Source organism: Camelus dromedarius, chromosome 2, assembly GCF_036321535.1.
Source record: "Camelus dromedarius isolate mCamDro1 chromosome 2, mCamDro1.pat, whole genome shotgun sequence".
NCBI lineage: Eukaryota > Metazoa > Chordata > Mammalia > Artiodactyla > Camelidae > Camelus > Camelus dromedarius.
This window is the reverse complement of record NC_087437.1, coordinates 66,570,360-66,589,559: the sequence shown is the minus strand read 5'-3', so window position 1 is coordinate 66,589,559 and position 19,200 is coordinate 66,570,360. Positions and strand designations below refer to the sequence as shown.

Sequence of the window (19,200 nt, the reverse complement as noted above, 5' to 3'; positions counted from 1 at the left end):
ACACACATATGACTTAGTCATCACACAGCCCTTCCAAATAAATATTATCATCCTGATAGGTCCGAAAGAAACTGAGGTTTAGAGAGGTAGCAAGTTCCCACAGGTTTACGGTAAGTGGCAGAGGCAGGATTTGTTTCCAAGTCTATCAGATTTACTGCTGTGTCCCAAGTAGTTTGCAGAGTAAGTAGGAATACAGGGCTGGATCCATGACTCCCAACCCCACTCTTCCCCCAGGAAGTCTGATGACGTCCCGGAACTTCTGGATGAAACCGGGGTCTACCTCGGGTCACGAAGAAATAAATCTGGAATATGCAGACACTAAATTAAGAAATGTCCCTCTGGCTTCCAAATGACTCCTTAATTTTTTTTCCTTCCTGCTGGCTGGGAGGTACAAGCTATCATTACTTCTACAGCCCCCAAGGTACGAGCTGGTGGGAGGCGGGGCACCCAGTAACCATCCAGAACTGTTCAAGTGCTCAATCCATAGGGACCTTCATTGTACTGCTGGTAAGCTAAATAGCATTAGTGAGAAATTAGGACTTGTCAAATATTCTGAGGAGCAGGAGCAGTACATACTGAGTGCCTACTATGAGCCAAGCGCTTAGAGAATCAAAGATTCCCAAGAGCTTTCACTCTATCAGGGGAAAGGTGTGGGAAGCACGGTACTTGAGTTAGGTTTAAGGAGAGGTGGCAGCCTAGAAGGAAGGGGGCATCGAGGAAGGAAGATGCAAGATGTAACGTGAGATCTGAGGTGTAAGGGCTGAATTAGCCAAGTAGGTAGAGGGAGAAGAGCCTTTCCAGTGGTGAGAATGGCAGAAGCACATGCACGGAGGTGTGAAAACGTATGGCATGTTGAAAGAAGCTAGTATTTTTTTCTTATTTACTTACAATCACCTGACCAACAAATGTGCATCTTATTCTCTTCTTTCTAAAATTGAAGAGGAAAAATCAACAGTAAAGGAAAAGAGTTAGAGAGGGCCTGGAGGACCCCCCCTTCTCCACAACAGCAATTTGAATCAGTGACGACATTTCAGCAGTGGATTTCGGGGATTTCCACGTGCTGCTTTTACATCACCTGCCTGCCTCCCCACCCACTTTAGCAGGCAGCAGCTGCTCATCCCTCCACCTTAGTCATGCACCCCCTGAGCTGTCAGAGTGGCTGTCCCTGCCAGCTGTGAGCAAGGAAATCAGAAGCACAGGAACCAAGAAGCAACCAAGGCTCTGCCCAAGATAGAATTTCAAAGCAGGTCATCTTTCTCAGCAAGCCTGACCAGTGGGCTGGCCCTGACCCCTTAAAGAGACAGGCAGGCCCACTGAGTATTGTTCTCAGCCTGCCTTCTTTGTCAGTCCACATATGTGCTCATCGGAGCAGCAAGTACTAACATTTATCAAGCAGTTATTGTTTCTGCGTATCTTCCCATGATACCTTTTTTTTTTTTTTTAAAGAAGAAACAAGCTCAGAGAGGTGAAGGAACTTCCCCAAGGTGACAGAGCTAATATGTGGATAGGGGCTAAAGCCTAGGTGATGGTGACTCTAGACTATGTGTTCTCCGTGCTGTACCACCTTGCTAGGCACTTTGGGGAGTTTATACGTGTCCACATGCAGGCACATTCACTGCTACAAAGGATTTGCGTATGCTGTTGGGTAGCATTATAGGTGCACAAACCCGTCATGCTACTTGCAGTGACAGTGACATTGATGCCTGTGGGATAGGACCTTGGATGGGAATACAGCAATGGAAAGTTGTGTCTTGTTTGTTTTTAAAACCAGGTTGGATAGAAGAGGAAAGAAAAACGTGTGTGTCAAAATGGTATGTTCTTGTAAGAAAAGCCACAAATATGCAGGCAGAAGCCCAGTAGAAAGTATTTGTGCAGAATAAAAGGAAATACACAGAAGTCCCATCATTTGTTGAGTTGATTCAATTCAATAAGCATCTATATAGGGCAAAGAATGTGTGCCAGGAACAGGGGATATGAAGATGAGCAAGAATTATCTATCACCTTCAAGGAACTTTCAGTCTTGTGAGGGAGGCTGACCCAGAATGAACTGCAACCCAAAAAAACAACTATACTTATTGGGCAGGTGACCAATAAGACATAAGATGATGTGTGTGTGTGAGCTTCTGGAAAAAGTATACTCCCTGGTAGAAATGGCAAGGAGGCCTGCTCCCTTTCATCCTGGCTTGAATACAGTTGTGTGATGGTGTACTGCTTGAAGCTACCAGAGCCATGAGATATGATGGGGTTTAAAGGAAGCACTGATCGGGGAGCAAAGAATTCAGGAAAATGTCACAGGGAAGGTGACATTTAAGCTGGTCTAAAAAGATAAGTAGGTGTTCCCCAGCTAGGGGAGGGCATTCCAAGAAGGGAGAACAAAATGTGAAGTCAAGTCCAGAAGTAAAACAAAAATACATGGCATACGCTGGTAACAGAGAACAAGTTGTAGGTGAAGCAAAGGGAGCAGCAGGGCATGAGGCAGGAGAGGCCGGCCGGGGTCAGATTGTGAAGTCAGCCAGCTAAACTGCCCTGGACCACAGCTGCTCTGAGAGCTGTTACTGGTCCATGATGAGATACGGACAGAAATTGAGAGAACATAGATATTTTTATACGATTTGGCAGAGAAACTTATGGCCTTTGAATTTAATGAAACTATGGGCTTGGACAGTGTATGGTAGGTTTTTCTAGAGTATATTTTTTTTAAATTTCATTTTCCTAGTATTAGTCTGTACATTGGAAAAAATTAAAGTGATTATTCACCACATGTAGTTTGAGAAACACTTTCCTAATATAGTTATTAAAATAGAACAGAGACATGATTCTAGGCTTTGGAAACGTACCTCCAAGCTGATCTTAGGCAGACACTACTGATTCCTTATCCTATAGCCATTTCTCCCCTTCCCCCGGTTTATGGAACTCTGATTTTGCTTGGGCACTATGTAAAGGAGGGTGGGCTTCTCTCCTAGTTGCCAGGGCCTGAAATAAGATTGGTCAAGGCCAAGCATGATATCTTATTCTCCTCAATGGCGGTAGGTTTAAGAATGGGCATGTGACCAATGAGACATATGAGGATGTGTGTTGGGGAGCACCTGGGGAAAAGTATTCTCCCCGACAGAGATGGTAAGGAGGCCTGCTACGTTTCATCTTGGCTTAAATATAGTTATGTGACGATGTAGTGCTTGAAGTTACCACAGCTGTGAGGTAGAACAGGCCTAAGGATGAGAAGGGTAAAGAGAAAAATAGAACAAGCCGTGGTACTCGAAAGTATCACTGAGCCATTGTTTCAAACCTGGGACGTCCAACCTCCAGGCTTTACGACAGGAGATAAATTACATTTATTGCTTAAGCCACTGTAATTGGGTATTCTGATACTTGCAGCTGAATGCATTCAGATTCAGGTCTCCTTAAGGACTACTCTCCTGCAAACAGTTCTCTGAACATCTGCTGATTGTGTTAGTCTATGAAAACTGAACACTAGACAACTTGTTGTTTTACCAGTGATTTTCTCGCAAAAGTTTGAATAAACTGAGAGGACTGCTCCTCTAAACTCAGCTTGACCATTCAGGATATCTTTGTTCTTAAGTGAACAAGATGATTTAGTGCTAAGTTGGCCGTCTACTCAATATCCATTTACCATTTACCTCTTCCTCCTTGTAACGGAATTCCAGTTTTGTTCTAATATCTAACCTACACATGGATCCAAGGAGGAATCCTGTTTAAGCCAATCAGAATAAGGCACTCTGCTGGCAATTATTGTTCCATAAAAATACACATAATCTAATTTGGCTCAATCAGACCAAAAAAAAAAAAAAGTAGTGGAGGAAACTTCATGCCTTAGGAATGGTTTCTCTCTCTTCTGCTGGACTTGAACAAGAGAGCACATGATTGGCTTCATCAGTCCTGGAAGAGAGCTCTGAGATGAAAATAACTTGAGTCTTGGATTGGCATCACTGTGCCTCTGCTTTCACTGCATCTAGAGCTTGCCCTGACCCTGGACTTCCAGTTATGTGTTTCCCTTGATGAGGAGTTTGTAGTACTTAGCTGTCAAAAGCACCATAATCAACCCAGATGGAACTACCATTTAGCAGTATTTAATAGCTAAAGGGGGAAACACTGGGTATAGTCATATGTGCACTCTTTTCAGGAAAACATCTTGGCATCTTCATCATAGCACTGAATATTCAACTTTACATTTTCATAGTTTATACACATATATCCACCAGAAAATAAGATCTTTGAGAGGGTCCATGTCTTACTTATCTTTGTTCATTTCTTAGCACATAGTAGGTATTTAGTATATGTCCTCAGTAAATGTTGGGTCAAACAGCCTCTCATCTCAAGGACAGGGTGCGTGTCTGATTCACACATGAATACTCAATACTTATGGCAGATCTTTGCACTTAATAAGCCTTCACTTATGTATTGAATGAATAAACAGATTTATAACTACGAATACATGTTTATATTAGACACTTAGTACAGGAAGGAACAGTGGGCTTTTGGACTTGAACTCTAATGACCAAGACTCACACCCCAGGTCACCAGATACTTGACCAGAGCATTTTCCTTAACCTGAGTGCCTGTACTCACCTGTAAAGTGGAGATTATAGTTTCTCTGCCAGCATCACACCTGACCTGTGGAAGGTGTCCTTATCCTAAGGTAGACCTTGCCTAGGGACATGGTCTTGTTCTCATTAACCTTCAAGTCAAATGTTTCAAGGTTAGACAAAAGGAACTAATCAGAAAAAAATAGTGTGAATGCATCTGTATTGAGTTTGGGGAGCCCCCTGTGAATAGCAGGGGCTTAGCAAAGAGGTATGTCAGAATGTGATCACCTATTAGGAAGCTAAGTTTTTCATTTTTCAGTTACTGTGGTGATATCTATTTTATTAGTACCAAAATGCCACACACAATCTTTGGGAAGGCTTACACGCTAGGGAAGGATGGGCAGAGGGTCTTGTGAGATTTAACTATGGCAGATGTCAAGAAGGGTGCTTTAATGCCTTTACAAATCAGGGAAGCATATTAAACTGGCAAAGATTGAAAAAATTAACCTTCCTAAGAGTTTCAGGAAATAGGCACCCTCAGGTATTAATGTACAAATGGACACCACCTTTCTAGGTATCAGTCAGGCGGTACTCATCCAAAGCCTTGAAAACTCTGGCCTACCCTTAGTTAAATAGTTAGTAAAGACACTTGTAAAGACTTTCCTATGGAAACTTCCACTGCTGTGTTATCATTAAGTAGCCCCCAAAAAACTGTACATACCTACAGGAAGAGATAAATGACAAGGTCACCAAAAAGTGGTCCTATGGTAGACTGGTGGGATTTCAGGTGATTGTTTTTCTTTCTTCCTTATGTTTCCATAAAACCAACCAACAAAACAAAATATATACTTCAAAAATCAGAAATAATTTAGGTATCTGGTGTGTATCCTGTTTAAGACTGACACTCAACTACTAGAATAGTATCTAACATACAGCAAACATTCTATAAAACATTTTTTTTAGATTTTTTTAATTGAAGTATTTAATAGGTTAACAATGTGTTAATTTCTTGTGTAGAGCATAGTGATTCAGTTTATATATATATATATTTTTCCCCTTTTCATATTTTTTCATTATAGGCTTTTACAATGTATTGACTATAGTTCTCTGTGCTATACAGTAGGACCATGCTATTTATATATTTTATATATAGTAGTTAGTATCTACAAATCCCAAACCCCCAATTTATCCCTCCACCCTCCCCTTTCCCCCCAGTAACCACAATTTTGTTTTCTATGTCTGAGTCTGTTTCTGTTTTGTAAATAAGTTAATGGGGTTTTTTCCCCCTCAATTCCACATAGAAGTGATATCATATGGTATTTCTTTCTCTTCCTGGCTTCACTTAGTATGACAATCTCCATGTCCACCCATGTTGCTGCATATGGTATTATTTTATTCTTTTTTATGGCTGAGTAGTATTCTATTGTATATACATACCACAACCTCTTTATCCAGTTATCTGTTAATGGACATTTGAGTTGCTTCCAAGGTCTTGGCTATTGTAAGTAGTACCATTGTGAACATTGGGGAGCATTATCTTTCTGAATTAGTTACCTCTGGATATGTGCCCAGGAGTGGGATTGCTGGATCATATGGTAAGTCTCTTTTTAGTTCTTTAAGGACTCTCCATACTGTTTTCCATAGTGGCTGCACCAAACTACATTCCTATCAACAGTGTAGGAGGATTTTCTCCACACCCTCTCCAGCATTTACCATTTGTGGACTTTTTAATGATGGTCATTCTGACAGGTTGAGGTGATACTTCATTGTAGTTTTGAGTTGCATTTCTCTAATAGTGATATTAAGCATTTTTTCATGTGCCTATTGACCATTTGTTTGTCTCCATTGGAGAAATGCTTGTTTAGGTCTTCTACCCATTTTTGATTGGGCTATTTTTTAAAACTTTTTTTATTGAGTTATAGTCATTTCACAATGCTATGTCAAATTCCAGTGTAGAGCACAATTTCCCAGCCATACATGAACACACATACATCCACTGTTACTTTTTTTTTTTTTGCTGTGAGCTACCACAAGATCTTGTATTTCCCTGTGCTATACAGTATAATCTTATTCATCTAGTCTACATATGCCTGTCAGTATCTACAAATTCTGAAATCCCAGTCTAGCCCCCCAACTTTGGCAACCACAAGATTGTATTTATGTATTTATGTGTTTTTTTTTGTTTGTTTTTCTTTTTTTTTTTTTTTTGGATTCCACATATAAGCGGTCTCATATGGTATTTTTCTCTTTCTGGCTTACTTCACTTAGAATGACATTTTCCAGGAACATCCAGGTTGCTGCAAATGGCATTATGTTGTCGGTTTTTATGGCTGAATAGTATCGCATTGTATAAATATACCATATCTTCTTTATCCAGTCATCTGTTGATGGACACTTAGGCTGTTTCCATGTCTTGGCTATTGTAAATAATGCTGCTATGAACATCGGGGTGCAGGTGTCTTTTTGGAGTAAGGTTCCTTCTGGATATATGGATTGGGCTATTTTTTTGTTGAGCTGTTTGAGCTGTTTGTATATTCTGGAGATTAAGCCCTTGTCAGTTGCATTGTTTGCAAATATTTTCTCCCATTCTGTAGGTTGTCTTTTCGTTTTGTTTAGTTTCTTTTGCTGTGCAAAAGCTTGTAAGTTTAATTAGGTCCCATTTGTTTATTTTTGCTTTTATTTCTATTGCCTGGATAGACTGCCCTAGGAGAACATTGCCAAGATTTATGTCAGAGAATGTTTTGCCTATGTTTTCTTCTAAGAGGCTTACAGTGTCTTGTCTTACATTTAAGTCTTTAAGCCATTTTGAGTTTATTTTTGTGTATGGTGTGAGGGAGTGGTCTAACTTCACTGATTTACACATAGCTGTCCAACTTTCCCAACACCACGCTGAAGAGGCTAACATTTGATTAGTGACTGAATGTACAGATAAGGAATTGGTTAAATTATAATAAGCCATGGAATGCATTTACACACAGCCAATACAAAGCAGACTATAGAACTGTACTCACAGGTGGTAAAATATATTAAAGGAAAAGGCAATTATGATCTCATTAAAAATATGAAGCATAGAAAAATGATAATTATTTTTTGTTTTAAAAAGCGTATAAATGCATAAGAGAAGTCTGGAAAAACATACATCAAAAATTAACATTGGGTGATAAGGTTAGGGATTTTTTCTTTCCTTTTTGTAGTCCCAGGACATATTCAAGCAGAATCTAGATAACCATCTGCCAGGGATTTGTATTGGGTGGGAGGGTGGTTTGTATCATCTGTCTTAGGGAGATTCTATTCTTCACCCTAGAAAAATGCTCTGAAAACTATAAAGTGCTTACTAAACTAAACCATATCCAAATAAATATTAAAGTGAAAATAAGAATATAGAATCAAAGAATTAGTTAATGTTAATATTAAATGCTAGAAACTGTGCCAAATGCTTTATGTACACCATTTTAATGAATACTCACCATGTTGTAAGTTAGGCATTACTACTATCCCAGTTTTTCTAGATGAGAAAAGCAGACCCAGAGGGGCTGATCTGCTTGGGATCAAACAGCCAGCTGCTGTGTCACACCTCAAAGCCGTGCTGTTAACTAGGAAGGAATCCTAAGAAATAATTTAGTTCAGCTCCTTTAAAAGAGGCAGTGTTCCAATCATACAATAACACATGAACCCTACATAATTCTCTTGTTTATGTTCCTCAGTCGCTTTTGTTGATGAGATTTAAAACTCAATTTACTTAAAGACAGAATACAACCAATTGCCTCCTAGCCTATCCGCAGCTAATAGGACCACAGGGTTGCACAGTAAGTGAACCACACTGTATGTTCTACTCCAGGTGTCACTACAGCATAGCGTTGAGCTATTAGTGACTTATTTGTACAAATCCAGCCTCTGGCCTGGGCCAGCTTCTAATTAATGAGAACTGTTTGGCCCCTAGGCATTAAACTTATGGTGTGTAACCATCTACACATTAATCATGCCAGACGGTTGAGATCTTCCAAGCCAAGGCACCCTGATGTGGTTCAAAATCTAAACAAATTACTTTCCCAAAAGACAGAACTAGTAAAGAACAACAATAATGATTTAAAATATTAAAATGGAAGGCTTGTCCAGTTCTTGCCTTTAAGAAAGTTAAAAATAAAAAACAAAACCTTGAATGAGATGATTTGACTACATATTCATTCTAAATTGATAAAGGGTTATTTTCTTACTTCCACATACCTAAGATTTCATTGGATGAGATCAGTTATCTTCTTTCTCCTTAAAAAAATATCCCGAGTTCTCAGAATGACACAAGAACATAAGAAATTTGTATTATAAGATTTGTTTATACTACAGATGTCTCTCGGTACTCTAGGCGATTGGTTCCAGGATCCCCTGTAAATACCAAAATCTGCGCTTGCTCAAGTCACTTATATAAAATGGCGTGATATTTCTATATAACCTAAGCACATCCTCCCATATACTTTAAACCATCTCTAGATTCCTTATACCTAATACAATGTAAGTGTTATGTTAATAGTTGTAAATACAATGTAAATGATTTGCAAATAGTGGAGAAAGCAGCAAACTCAAGTTTTACTCTTTGGAACTTTCTGGAATCCCCTCCACAGACATTTTTGATCCAAGGTTGGTTGAACCTGCAGATGCGGAACCCATGGATATCCTTTAAGACAAATAAATAAATAAACGCCACATGAGGATGTGAGGAACACAAAAAGAAACACACCTGAAGATTTCTGACCAGGGATATTTTTTTTTAATGAATTATAAATACTTTTTTATTTATCAAAGTTCAAAGAACTCCCAAAGTTACTGAATCTTCATTTTTCAGGAATCATTCATTCTCAGAGCAGACCACCTAGAGAAAAACACATATTTTAGAAAGTCAGGTTTCACGCATAATGCCAGACCTATGGAGTCAGTGAATTATGATACTAGAAATGAATGCCTCAGCCAAGTACTATTAACTAACTGCCACAATCATTCTAAACCAGTCTTGAAAAAGATCTGCATTTTAAAATTCTAGTTTTAACTAAAAACATCACAGAAACTTCAATCCATTACAATGTTTAATCTTTAGAAGTCTTTGTTGAAGTAAAAACTACATAATTATTTATTTTCTCAAAAATATCTCCCCCAAAAGGCTAGGGCAGTTTATTTTTAAAGATATTCAAGAGAAGAGACTTGCAAACACTCCCTACTGATTCAAGTATGTTTGGCAAAGATCCACAAAGTGGAGCAGAAGGTCAGCTCTGTACAAGAGGCATTTCCTGTGGAAAGTTACTCACTCAACCTCAAGGGCAAAGTAAGGGTAACCCTTTTGAAATTCATTTGGAAAGATCAAAAAGACAAGAGTAGCAGAGGATAAGGTTGCTGGTCTAGTCAGTCAGTACCAGGCTTCTCTCCAGACAGCTTGCACCCACCCCCACCCCCAGTCCCTGTCCCAGAAGACGGGAACAACATGCTAGAAAGGTAACAGTAATTTGGGGAGCCATCTCTTCAAGTCTAATGTAAATTCTCCCCTCACCCTAGCTATTTCCTGCATTTGGTTTAGAAAAGATAAGCCTCATCAACAATATAAACATAAACATATAAATTCTCTCTCCTCTAAAAGGCTCAAAGAATACATTTAAAGATAACCAAAACTGAAGGCACTCAACATTTCAAGAAAACAGCACTCTATAGTATTGCTCTTTTGTTACTGACTAAAGTCAGGAGGGGCTACCTGCTGAAAGCCTCTGGGTATAAAGTCCTTGACAGAAGAGACCCTGTCTCTTCTCGTCTTGGCATTTTCTAGAGCCTTAAACAATAGATATCTATTGAACGAACAAATGTTCAAATAGCAGTAATGACCCTTTTCCTTGACTCTCAAGATCGTATTTTCATACATCATCAGTTGTGTGTGTGTGCATGTGTGTGAAATCAGCATATTTTAAGCATACTTTAACCAACTATTAAATTCAATTAAACTTAATAAATAGCCTGGGTATCACATCACCACTCAGTGCCAGTACTTTAATTTCTTTCAATTATTTTAGCCCTCAACTGGGTTCTCCAGGTTCCTCCTGGCTCCTAAAGGGAGAAGATACTAGCTGCCCTTTCCTCTTTGCATTTCTAAGCAGGTTCTAGGTTCCTCTAGTTTCTTTTTCAGTAAAAGAAGCAGTCATAATATAGAAGTGTCTAAAATCACCACCATCATACACCTATTTTTCCTTAGGAGTAGTTTTCCAGTCTCTGCTTTTGCTCCTATTAAATCTTTAGACAGTTTATATTTAGCATTATCACTGCTACTTCTTCAGCTTAAGCCAGTGGTTCTTAAAGAAAGGGCACTTGAAAATTATCTAGGGGTTTCTGAATCAACAGGTTCAGAGTGCGACCCAGGCCTGTGAAATCTGAAAACATTCCTCAGGTGATTATAAAGTAGACCTGTGGCTGAATGTAGCTTACTTCCATATTAAGCCCAATTTACTGGATTCAAGGTACAATTAAGATCTATCTTATTTAGAAAATAATATTGAAATCTACAGAGGTTTTTGAATTAAGGAATTTTCATGATCATTACTGGGAAGATCTAAGATCGCAAAATCTTCTTCCTTTGAAGCTACCCTCAGAAAAATGTTGTCTAATAGTCTAAGAGGTATCAATTTAGTTAAATTTATCTTGTAACAGTGTAAATAGTAGTGTTGGATTTTACCCTATAGCCACTGACCTGGTTACGTACATCTATGCATTTCAACAACAGGTGTTTGCAATTAGCATCCATAATAAAGTTTTAGGATTGAAGTTCAAGACTATGTGTAATCCTAAATATGAATATGTTGGCAATAAAATCTCATTAAGTGCAAGGAATGAAATGTAAAGCACTTGCAATCTGTAGAGTTAAAAAATCTAGATTCTAGTTTTAACTCCACCACTTATCTGTTCTAAACTTGATCGAGTTTTTTTTTGACCTCACAGTCCCTCCATTTCCCCATGGGGGTTGGGGAAATAGGACACCTGGGACCAGTGCAGGTCCAAACACTTGTTCCTTTTCCAAAAGTAGTAGTATGCTGAAAATAAAGATATGACATTTTGAATTCTTAGAAAGGTCCTGGGTGGTTTCTTCTTTTTGTAAACAAGATTCAAAAATACATGATCAGGACATATATTAAACACACTTAAATAGAATGTCTGCTATCTATAACTCCCAAGATATGGCTATTCTGTTCTGGTTTCTCTCTGACAGTTTACAAAGCCAATTCATACATACATCATTTAATCATCATAATGACTCTATGAAGTAATTTAGTCATGTATTATTATCTCTCCTTTACATGTGAGGAAACAAAAGTTCAGAAAATTAATGACTTGCCTTAGACCACACAGTCAGTTAAATATCAGGTCTTTTAAGTCCAAAGCTCCTGCATTTTCACTTACACACAAATGAAGTACCTAGGAATCACTCTCGCTGTCCCAACGACATAAAGAAAACCATGATTATCTTCTGGTCCTGGTGAATATATGCTACTTGTATCAATAATTGTACCACCTTTGTGGTCCACATAACGTCCAAGAGAAAGTTTTGATGCTCCTAAAATCAGCATTTAAAAAAAGTTCCCCTTTTTATCAAGGCAGGCTCTACCCTAAGCAACAGCTTATACAACTGCTTAGGAAGAAAGTTAGATTAGGAACAAGGAAATCATGCACAAATGTTCAGATTCTATGTCTCTGAAATAATCAGTAGGAATACTTACACTTTTTAAGTCCACCTCCCCACAACCATATTTACTTGTTTTACAAAATGATTCACCTTGGGATCTCTTTAAGTAACTATCTAATCTAAAAGACACTTAAGTATATCTTGTATACACAGATCTATCATACCACATATAAAAATCACAAATTATAGTTCCTTTTTATAAATGAAAAAGTGAAATCCAGACAGGATTAATGTCTTGATGAATGTTAAATGTAGCTGAAGTTAAACGCGTGCTAAACTAGACAGCAGGAGGACCAACATGAAGCCTCAGGCCTTGCAGCCTAGACTGTTTTCCACTACGCAGTGATACTTCTTATCAGCTGGGGACAGGTTCCTTATCCCTCCTTTTTCACCACTCAGTGAGGAAGACGGGTCACATGTGAAATTCCAAAGAGGCAGGAAAGAGGTGAGAGGGAAAGAAGCCAGGCTCTCTGCTACTCTCACACTGGTGTGCAGCTCTGGCATTCTCTCTCAGCTATTACTAAGTTCAAGGTGGTGGGGCGGTGCGGGTGCTCCGGGAGTGGGGGTACCAAGCGGAGGGAGTCTGTCTGGGGTCACGGGTTCCCGTTCTAACCTGGCTTACCCACCTCGGGAGTCACTTCACACCTCTAGGACTCAGTTTCCTCATTTACTTATTTATGTAATTAACAACGTCCTATTGAGCACCTATTACGTGCCAGGCACTGTTGCAGGTCCTGGAGATATAACAGTGAGTGAAATAGAAAATTCCTACTATCTCAGAACTTACATTCTAGTTGGAGTAAAGCAATGCAGATGATAAAATAAATATAAAACATGCAGGCAATGGTGTAGAGTAACCACTAGCCACATGTGGCTATTAAAAATGAAAATTAAATAAAACAAAAAACTCAGTCCCTCAGTTTTACCAGCCACACTTCAAGGGCTCCGGAGCCACCATGGCTAGTGCCACCTACTGCAGAGCACAGCGTGGGGCATTTTAGCAGGGAAAGCTCTACTGGACAGTGCTGGGACCGAGGGACAGGGAAGGGGTGCTCTTTCAGGTGGAATGTTGAGGGAAAGCCTCTCTAATTTGGAGACTTGAGAAGAGACCTGAATGAACTGAGGGAGAGAGTCAAGTTGCTACACGAAGTTAGAGGTTCCAAACAAAAGAAAATCGTTTATTTGTGGTACTGTTGTATACACATCACTTAAGGTCCCTTTTAGCATTAAAGTTTGAATTCAAAGTTCCTCAAAAAATGGTCTGAAGTTATTAGAATAAAGCGTGATACAAAAGAAATAGCAACAATTCCATTTTGTTTTGCAGAAAGCAATGCTTCCATGAGCTGCCTATTCCATATTTAAAAGGACTTACTGAAGCACAGAATTATAAACAAAAAAAGAGGCCACTGCCCTTTTAGTTCCTTTAAGTCAGACCACTGAATATTTTGAACTTCCTAACCCATGATTCCTTCTGTCTCTAACATAACTCAAAACTTTTGTCAAGCTGTTTCTTGAAAGCTAAATTCTCCCCTTCCCAAATCCACTGAACACCTCTCAATTTATTAGCATCCCTTCCTCCCTACATTAGAAACTGAAGTTATTTTTTTAGTGATACTTAAGCATGTTAGATTAGCCAAGTGAATGACCTTTCAGACAGAATGCTGCCCAGTGACTTCTAAATCTGTAAAGCAATACAGAGAGTTGAAGCAATTAGCTTATGTTACCACCTTCCCAATCAGAAAGTACCATGCTCACCATTTCATATCTTAAATCCCAGGGCTCTCATGCACTCCTTGTGGGCCTCAATTAGGTGTCCACAGTGCTCTTCTCCTTTCTCAATGATGCTATAAAACAAAAGGTACTTGTCATCTAACAAAAGGTACTTGTCATCTAACAAACAAACCTGATAGGCATTAAGCACATTAGTAGCAAATAAGCATGCATGAGAGTGATGAGGAATGATGGGTCTGATGGAATGTAGCTGAGTTTTAAAAAATGCTATTATACCAAATGGCTTTGTTTTTATTGGCTCTTCTGATATTTCCTTGCCCAAGAAGATGTTCCACAGAAAACTAGTTGGGGGGGGGGGGTAAGGAGGGGTCTGATTAGAAGAAATAATTATGCATATCAAATATTAGCTCTAGACAATATCCAAGGAATAATACTGCTATATAATGAAATAGACTGAATAAAAGATTAACGTTAAATGAAGAACAGAAAGAAGAGCTTAATTTTTTGCCTATCATAGAGGAATTAAATTTCTGACTCTGCCCTACATTCAAATACACCTAAATAATTCTACTTTTAATCCCAAGACTCCCAACACAAATAGCAAAAAACACCTGGCAGCCAAGAGCAGCCTGATGAGCCCCACTCATGATGATCAAAGAACTTTTTACTTATAAAATTTACAAAGGAAAGACTTATTTCTGGGGCCTGAAAATGTAGTTTTATCAAAGAATCAAGTTAAGCCGGATTCAATTACAAGAAAATACCGACTCCTGAATATAGATATTTGGGGAGAAGCCACAGTGGTGAGAGGCAATTGATGCAGAAGTAGTTAAAGGGTAGGTTTTCCTTCCGTCTAAAACTTACACATCCTTCAACAGCTCAAGGGCTGTCTGCCTGGGATAGCAAGCTCCTTATGAAAACAGCTGGCCCTCCCTGATCATTTATTGAAGGCTGTAAACACTGTGCTAGGCACGTGATGTTGCTTACAGTAGTAAGCTTTACAGTAATCCTGGAGGCACTACTGTTATTAGGCCCATTTTATAGACATGAGGCAGATATGTTCAATAATTTGCTCAAGGTCACAAAGTTGGTGGACCGGGTTTCAAACCTTGACACTGGATCCCAGGCTCTTAATCATGATACGATACTATATAAAGGTTCAGTAAGCACTTACTGTCACTGTGGAAGCATAATATCAGATTTTAGTCTCAGTTCTCCCTTCAGAGTGTTATTGCAAAGTATTGAATATTAATAAAAAGGACTGAGCTCTCACAACTCTTATTCCCCCACTATGTCACTTACGATTTCTTTACTTTTTATGTGAGGACAAAAAGGGGCTGGAGAAAGTACATTCACATTATCTGAAGATTCCTTCTAAGATTTGTTTCACATAAGAGACTATATATAGTAAGAAAAAACCTTTTGCGGGTTGATGGTAACCTAGATGTACTGTTCTGAACACTATAAAGTCACCTACGTCATAGCCTGGTTGATTTTTAACTCATCTACATAAAGGAGGGAGTTGTAGAGGGGGTCTTCTGTATTGTTAAGAAACGTACCCCGTGTCCTACTATGTTTAAATTTGGGGAGAGATTAACAGAAAACTTTCACTCTTTGATCTTGCTAAATCTTGTATCATAGTCCATACCACGTGGTATAGCAATCATTGGTATATGCCTCCATTAACTTCAAGCATCTCTAAATCAAGTAGCATCTTTACCCATTCCTACCTAAGGCATTACTTGACCCGTAACAGATGCTCAAAAAAACCCTTTGCAGGAAGGAATGAGTGGATGACGCGAGCCCGAACCAATCTGACCTCTCTCCTGGACTGAGCTAGGGACTCACTCAACAGACAGCCGACTGCGAAGCCTAGCGGGCCCTCTAACCCTCAACGGCACCGCACGGCAAAGCGAGGTCGCGGGGCAGAGGCGCCCGAGGCAGCGCGCGGAGCCTGCGGCCGCCCCCTCCCCAACTGCGCACTGACCACGCATCGCGAGCCTTCTTGGTTTCCGGGCAGGCGCAGCAGGGCTTCAGCGGCTTCTTCTCCTGCGACTCAGACGGGGCAGGGCTGGCGGCCGCCAGACCCGGCATTTTTGGCGCCGAAAGCAGCAACTAGCACACCCTGAACTCTCGGTAATTGCCGATTCGCCTGCAGTCACTTCCAACAGGGACTCCAAAAAACAGGAAGTCCTGCCTCCCTCTGACAAATGGGGCGGAAGAGAGGAAAAGAAGGGACTGGGAAAAAGCGCGCGTGCGCGGAAGAGGCTACGTTCGGTACTAAGCCGGGGGCGATTCCGGCGCAGAAGCAGAGGCGAGACGGAAGTGCGGCAGGCTTGGAAATCAGCGAAGAATGAAAGTAAGTAAGGCAGCTCAGAGATCTCGCACCCTACGCCCACTACGAATGTCAAAAACCGAAGCCCAAGAAGGTGAAATGACTTGCCCACGCTGAAGAAGAGAAACCACTGGTGAAAGTCAGTTCCTCTTGAGTAACAGATTCGTTTCCCATGTTTTATGCTCCACATTATCTGCCTTCTTATTGTCCCCCCTCCCCTCCATCGCTGATCCAGTTTAAAGAGTAGCGAAGACTTTTAAACTCTCCAATCTACAAGTTTTGGGGGAGAGGGGGTATTCCCCAACTATTCATGCCTCATCCCACACGCTTTAAATCCTCAGCTAATTGGTGTTTATAGCTCCCTCCAACTGATTGATTTCAGTAGGGAATGTCCAATCATTGGACAAATATACTGGTTAGTAAATCTGAAAAGTGCCTTTCCTTGTCATTTCTCAAATTCAGTTAATACCTACCTACCTACCTAGGTAGCTAAGTAGATTGGTGCCTACGTTATTCGCAATAGAAAGGATATAACCACTGGGTTTTTTCCTGCAGAGAATTTTTGGAGGAAGAATAAACTTATTTTTTAAATCAGGACTTCTGGACATTGTTTAAATAGCTGCCTAGGGATAGATATTAGGGGTAATCAAACTTTCAGTATCATCTAGGAAGTCTGCTTTTGTATTTCAGAGATTTAGCTCAGGGAATCCTGAGGTGCGTCTGTGAACTGGTGCTGTGTATCTTCCAAGTTACTAAGACTGTCCCCATTTTGTCATCTAAAAACTACTGATAAGCATGATTTTTTACTTCATTTTGGATTGCTATGTTTAACAATACAACACACTGCCCTTACATTCTCCTAAATTCACCCTTATCCACTATTATTAGTTCTTTCAACTAGCTGTTCACTCCCATTGTTCAATATCTTGCTACTCAAACAGTGCTTCTTGAACTAGCAATATCAACATCACTTGGAAATGTAATATGTAATAAACACAGTTCAACAAATCAATGGGGAAAAGAAAACAAACTGGAAAAAAAATAAATAGAAGAGAGTAGAGGAAATTATCTTTATACCAAGGGATGGGGAACAACCTATTTGACAACATTTCAAAAGCACAAATTGTAAGTTAAAAAACTGATGAAGTTAATTTCATGAAAATAAAGGCTTGAGGATTTACAAAGGATGTATTAAGTTAATTAAACTGTCACCCATACCTGCCTCTGCGAGCTAAAGGATCCTTGCCTTGATTTATCTTTGTGTTGATTTCAAAGCACCTAGTATTTGCAAAAATGTTTTACAGCTGTGCTTCAACAGATGTGCAATGGTCAACCAACCTGAATCGGCTCTGACTTGACCACAGGAACAGTTTCTGTGCAGATGAAGCCTGGAAGAGTCCAAAAGTTACCTTTGCTGCATTACTATGCTCAGTCTCTACCCGGGGAGAGACTTGCACTTTGCTAGGCACAATTCATGCAGTGTGCAAAGAAGCATGGAAGACTGCACATGCCCCAGCTGCCCCTGGAAATCTTCGCCCCTTTCCTAGAGCTCTTGACCCTTTAAAATTCCTTTACTCCCCCCCCCCCCCCCCCCGGGGGAGAAGGTATACTTAGAGTGTGAGCTCTCTTTTCTGTATCCCTTGATCAGTTAATACACTTTCTAATCTGCTATACTAAACACAGTTTCATTTGATTGGCATTTGTGACTCTGGGCAAAAGACCCATTGAGGGGGTCGCCAACACATTGGGGATCTGTAACAAAATAAGGAGGCCATTAGACTGAGGTGGCCCTAATGCCATTGCAACCTACATAAGCAAACCAAAATTTAAGCCTATCAATGCCTCAAGGTTACAAAATCAAAATGCTAAAGGCAACCTATCACAAGCTGCTAACTAGGCTTTCCGGTCTCCAACCTTTTTCTATAAAAGCCTCTTATTGATGAAACTTTCCTAACCACTTCTGGTGTGGTGCTGTCTGGTTAGAATCAATTTTTGCTTAAATAAACTCTTAAAATTTTTAATATGCCTCAGTGTCCTGTAACAGATACTGTAGACAAAGTTAACAAATAGATGACAAAATGATAAAAGGTATTTGAAATATCTAAATCCAACAAAGGATTAATGTCTAGAATATTTAAGGAAATTGTAGAAAGTAACAATAAGAGAATTGCAACCCCAGTAGAAAAATAGAGAAGAGATGTGAACAGACAATATATAGAAGCAGAAATATTCATTTTTTGTTTGTTTCTCTGCTTATTTAAGAGAGGAGAATGTGTAGAATACATAGAAGAGAAAACTCAAGGTCAACATGCACAAAAAGAGATGTTTCAAGAGTACAGTCATAAAAATGGAAAATAAAACAAAGAGGTTATCACCTTATACCCATTAGACTGAAATTAGAAAACTGGATAATGCCAAGTACCAGTGAGTATGCAGGAATCCCTGGGAATGCAGACTGGTCTTGCCATTTTCAAAGGCAGTTAGGCAGTATCCAGTTGATTTAAGAATAGGTGCATATCCTATGACTCAGCAATTTTATTCCTGGATCTATATTCTAAAGAACTTTCCAGCAAGTCCACAAAGGAACATGTATGGGGTTCATTGTCACAGCATATTCATGTAACAGGGAACTGGAGGCAATCTGGGCATTCATCGCTGGGGAGGTGGAGAGGGAAATGTGGAGTACAGGGTCCAAATTAGAAGAAGTTGACAACATGTACACATAGTAACATGGACACATTCTTTAAATAGTGTAGATAGTGGGGAAAAGTCAGAAAGAGAATAGCTACATAGCCTAATACTATTTGCATAAATTTAAAGAAGGGGTACAAGAACACACGTATACATAAGGACACATGTGTGAAATGATTTGCTTTAAACAGAAT

The 19,200-nt window shown here is 39.6% G+C and overlaps 1 protein-coding gene and 1 long non-coding RNA gene across 3 annotated transcripts; one reads left to right on the top strand and one right to left on the bottom strand.

Moving 5' to 3' along the window:
- Positions 1 to 9,283: 9,283 nt before the first annotated feature.
- Positions 9,284 to 16,186, bottom strand: LOC105090323 (cytochrome c oxidase copper chaperone). The gene is made up of 3 exons (XM_010981571.3): positions 15,968 to 16,186; positions 14,005 to 14,093; positions 9,284 to 9,408 (listed from the first exon to the last, which is right to left on the bottom strand). Exons 1-2 carry the CDS (start codon positions 16,072 to 16,074, stop codon positions 14,009 to 14,011), a joined length of 192 nt encoding a protein of 63 aa, XP_010979873.2. The 5' UTR covers positions 16,075 to 16,186; the 3' UTR covers positions 9,284 to 9,408; positions 14,005 to 14,008.
- Positions 16,187 to 16,277: 91 nt separating this feature from the next.
- Positions 16,278 to 18,336, top strand: LOC135323142 (uncharacterized). Of its 2 annotated transcripts, none has more exons than XR_010384387.1 (2): positions 16,278 to 16,339; positions 17,620 to 18,336. It is a non-coding gene; the product is annotated as an uncharacterized LOC135323142 (long non-coding RNA). The 2 variants fall into 2 exon arrangements; XR_010384385.1 differs by having other exon boundaries at positions 16,300 to 16,454.
- Positions 18,337 to 19,200: the final 864 nt, after the last annotated feature.

Excerpts from the sequence above, each read along its gene's own strand:
- LOC105090323 (XM_010981571.3), bottom strand. The coding sequence starts at position 16,074 with ATGCCGGGTCTGGCGGCCGCCAGCCCTGCCCCGTCTGAGTCGCAGGAG. Across the intron at positions 14,094-15,967 it reads AAGAAGGCTCGCGATGCGTG|CATCATTGAGAAAGGAGAAG; the intron begins GTCAGTGCGCAG and ends TTTGTTTTATAG.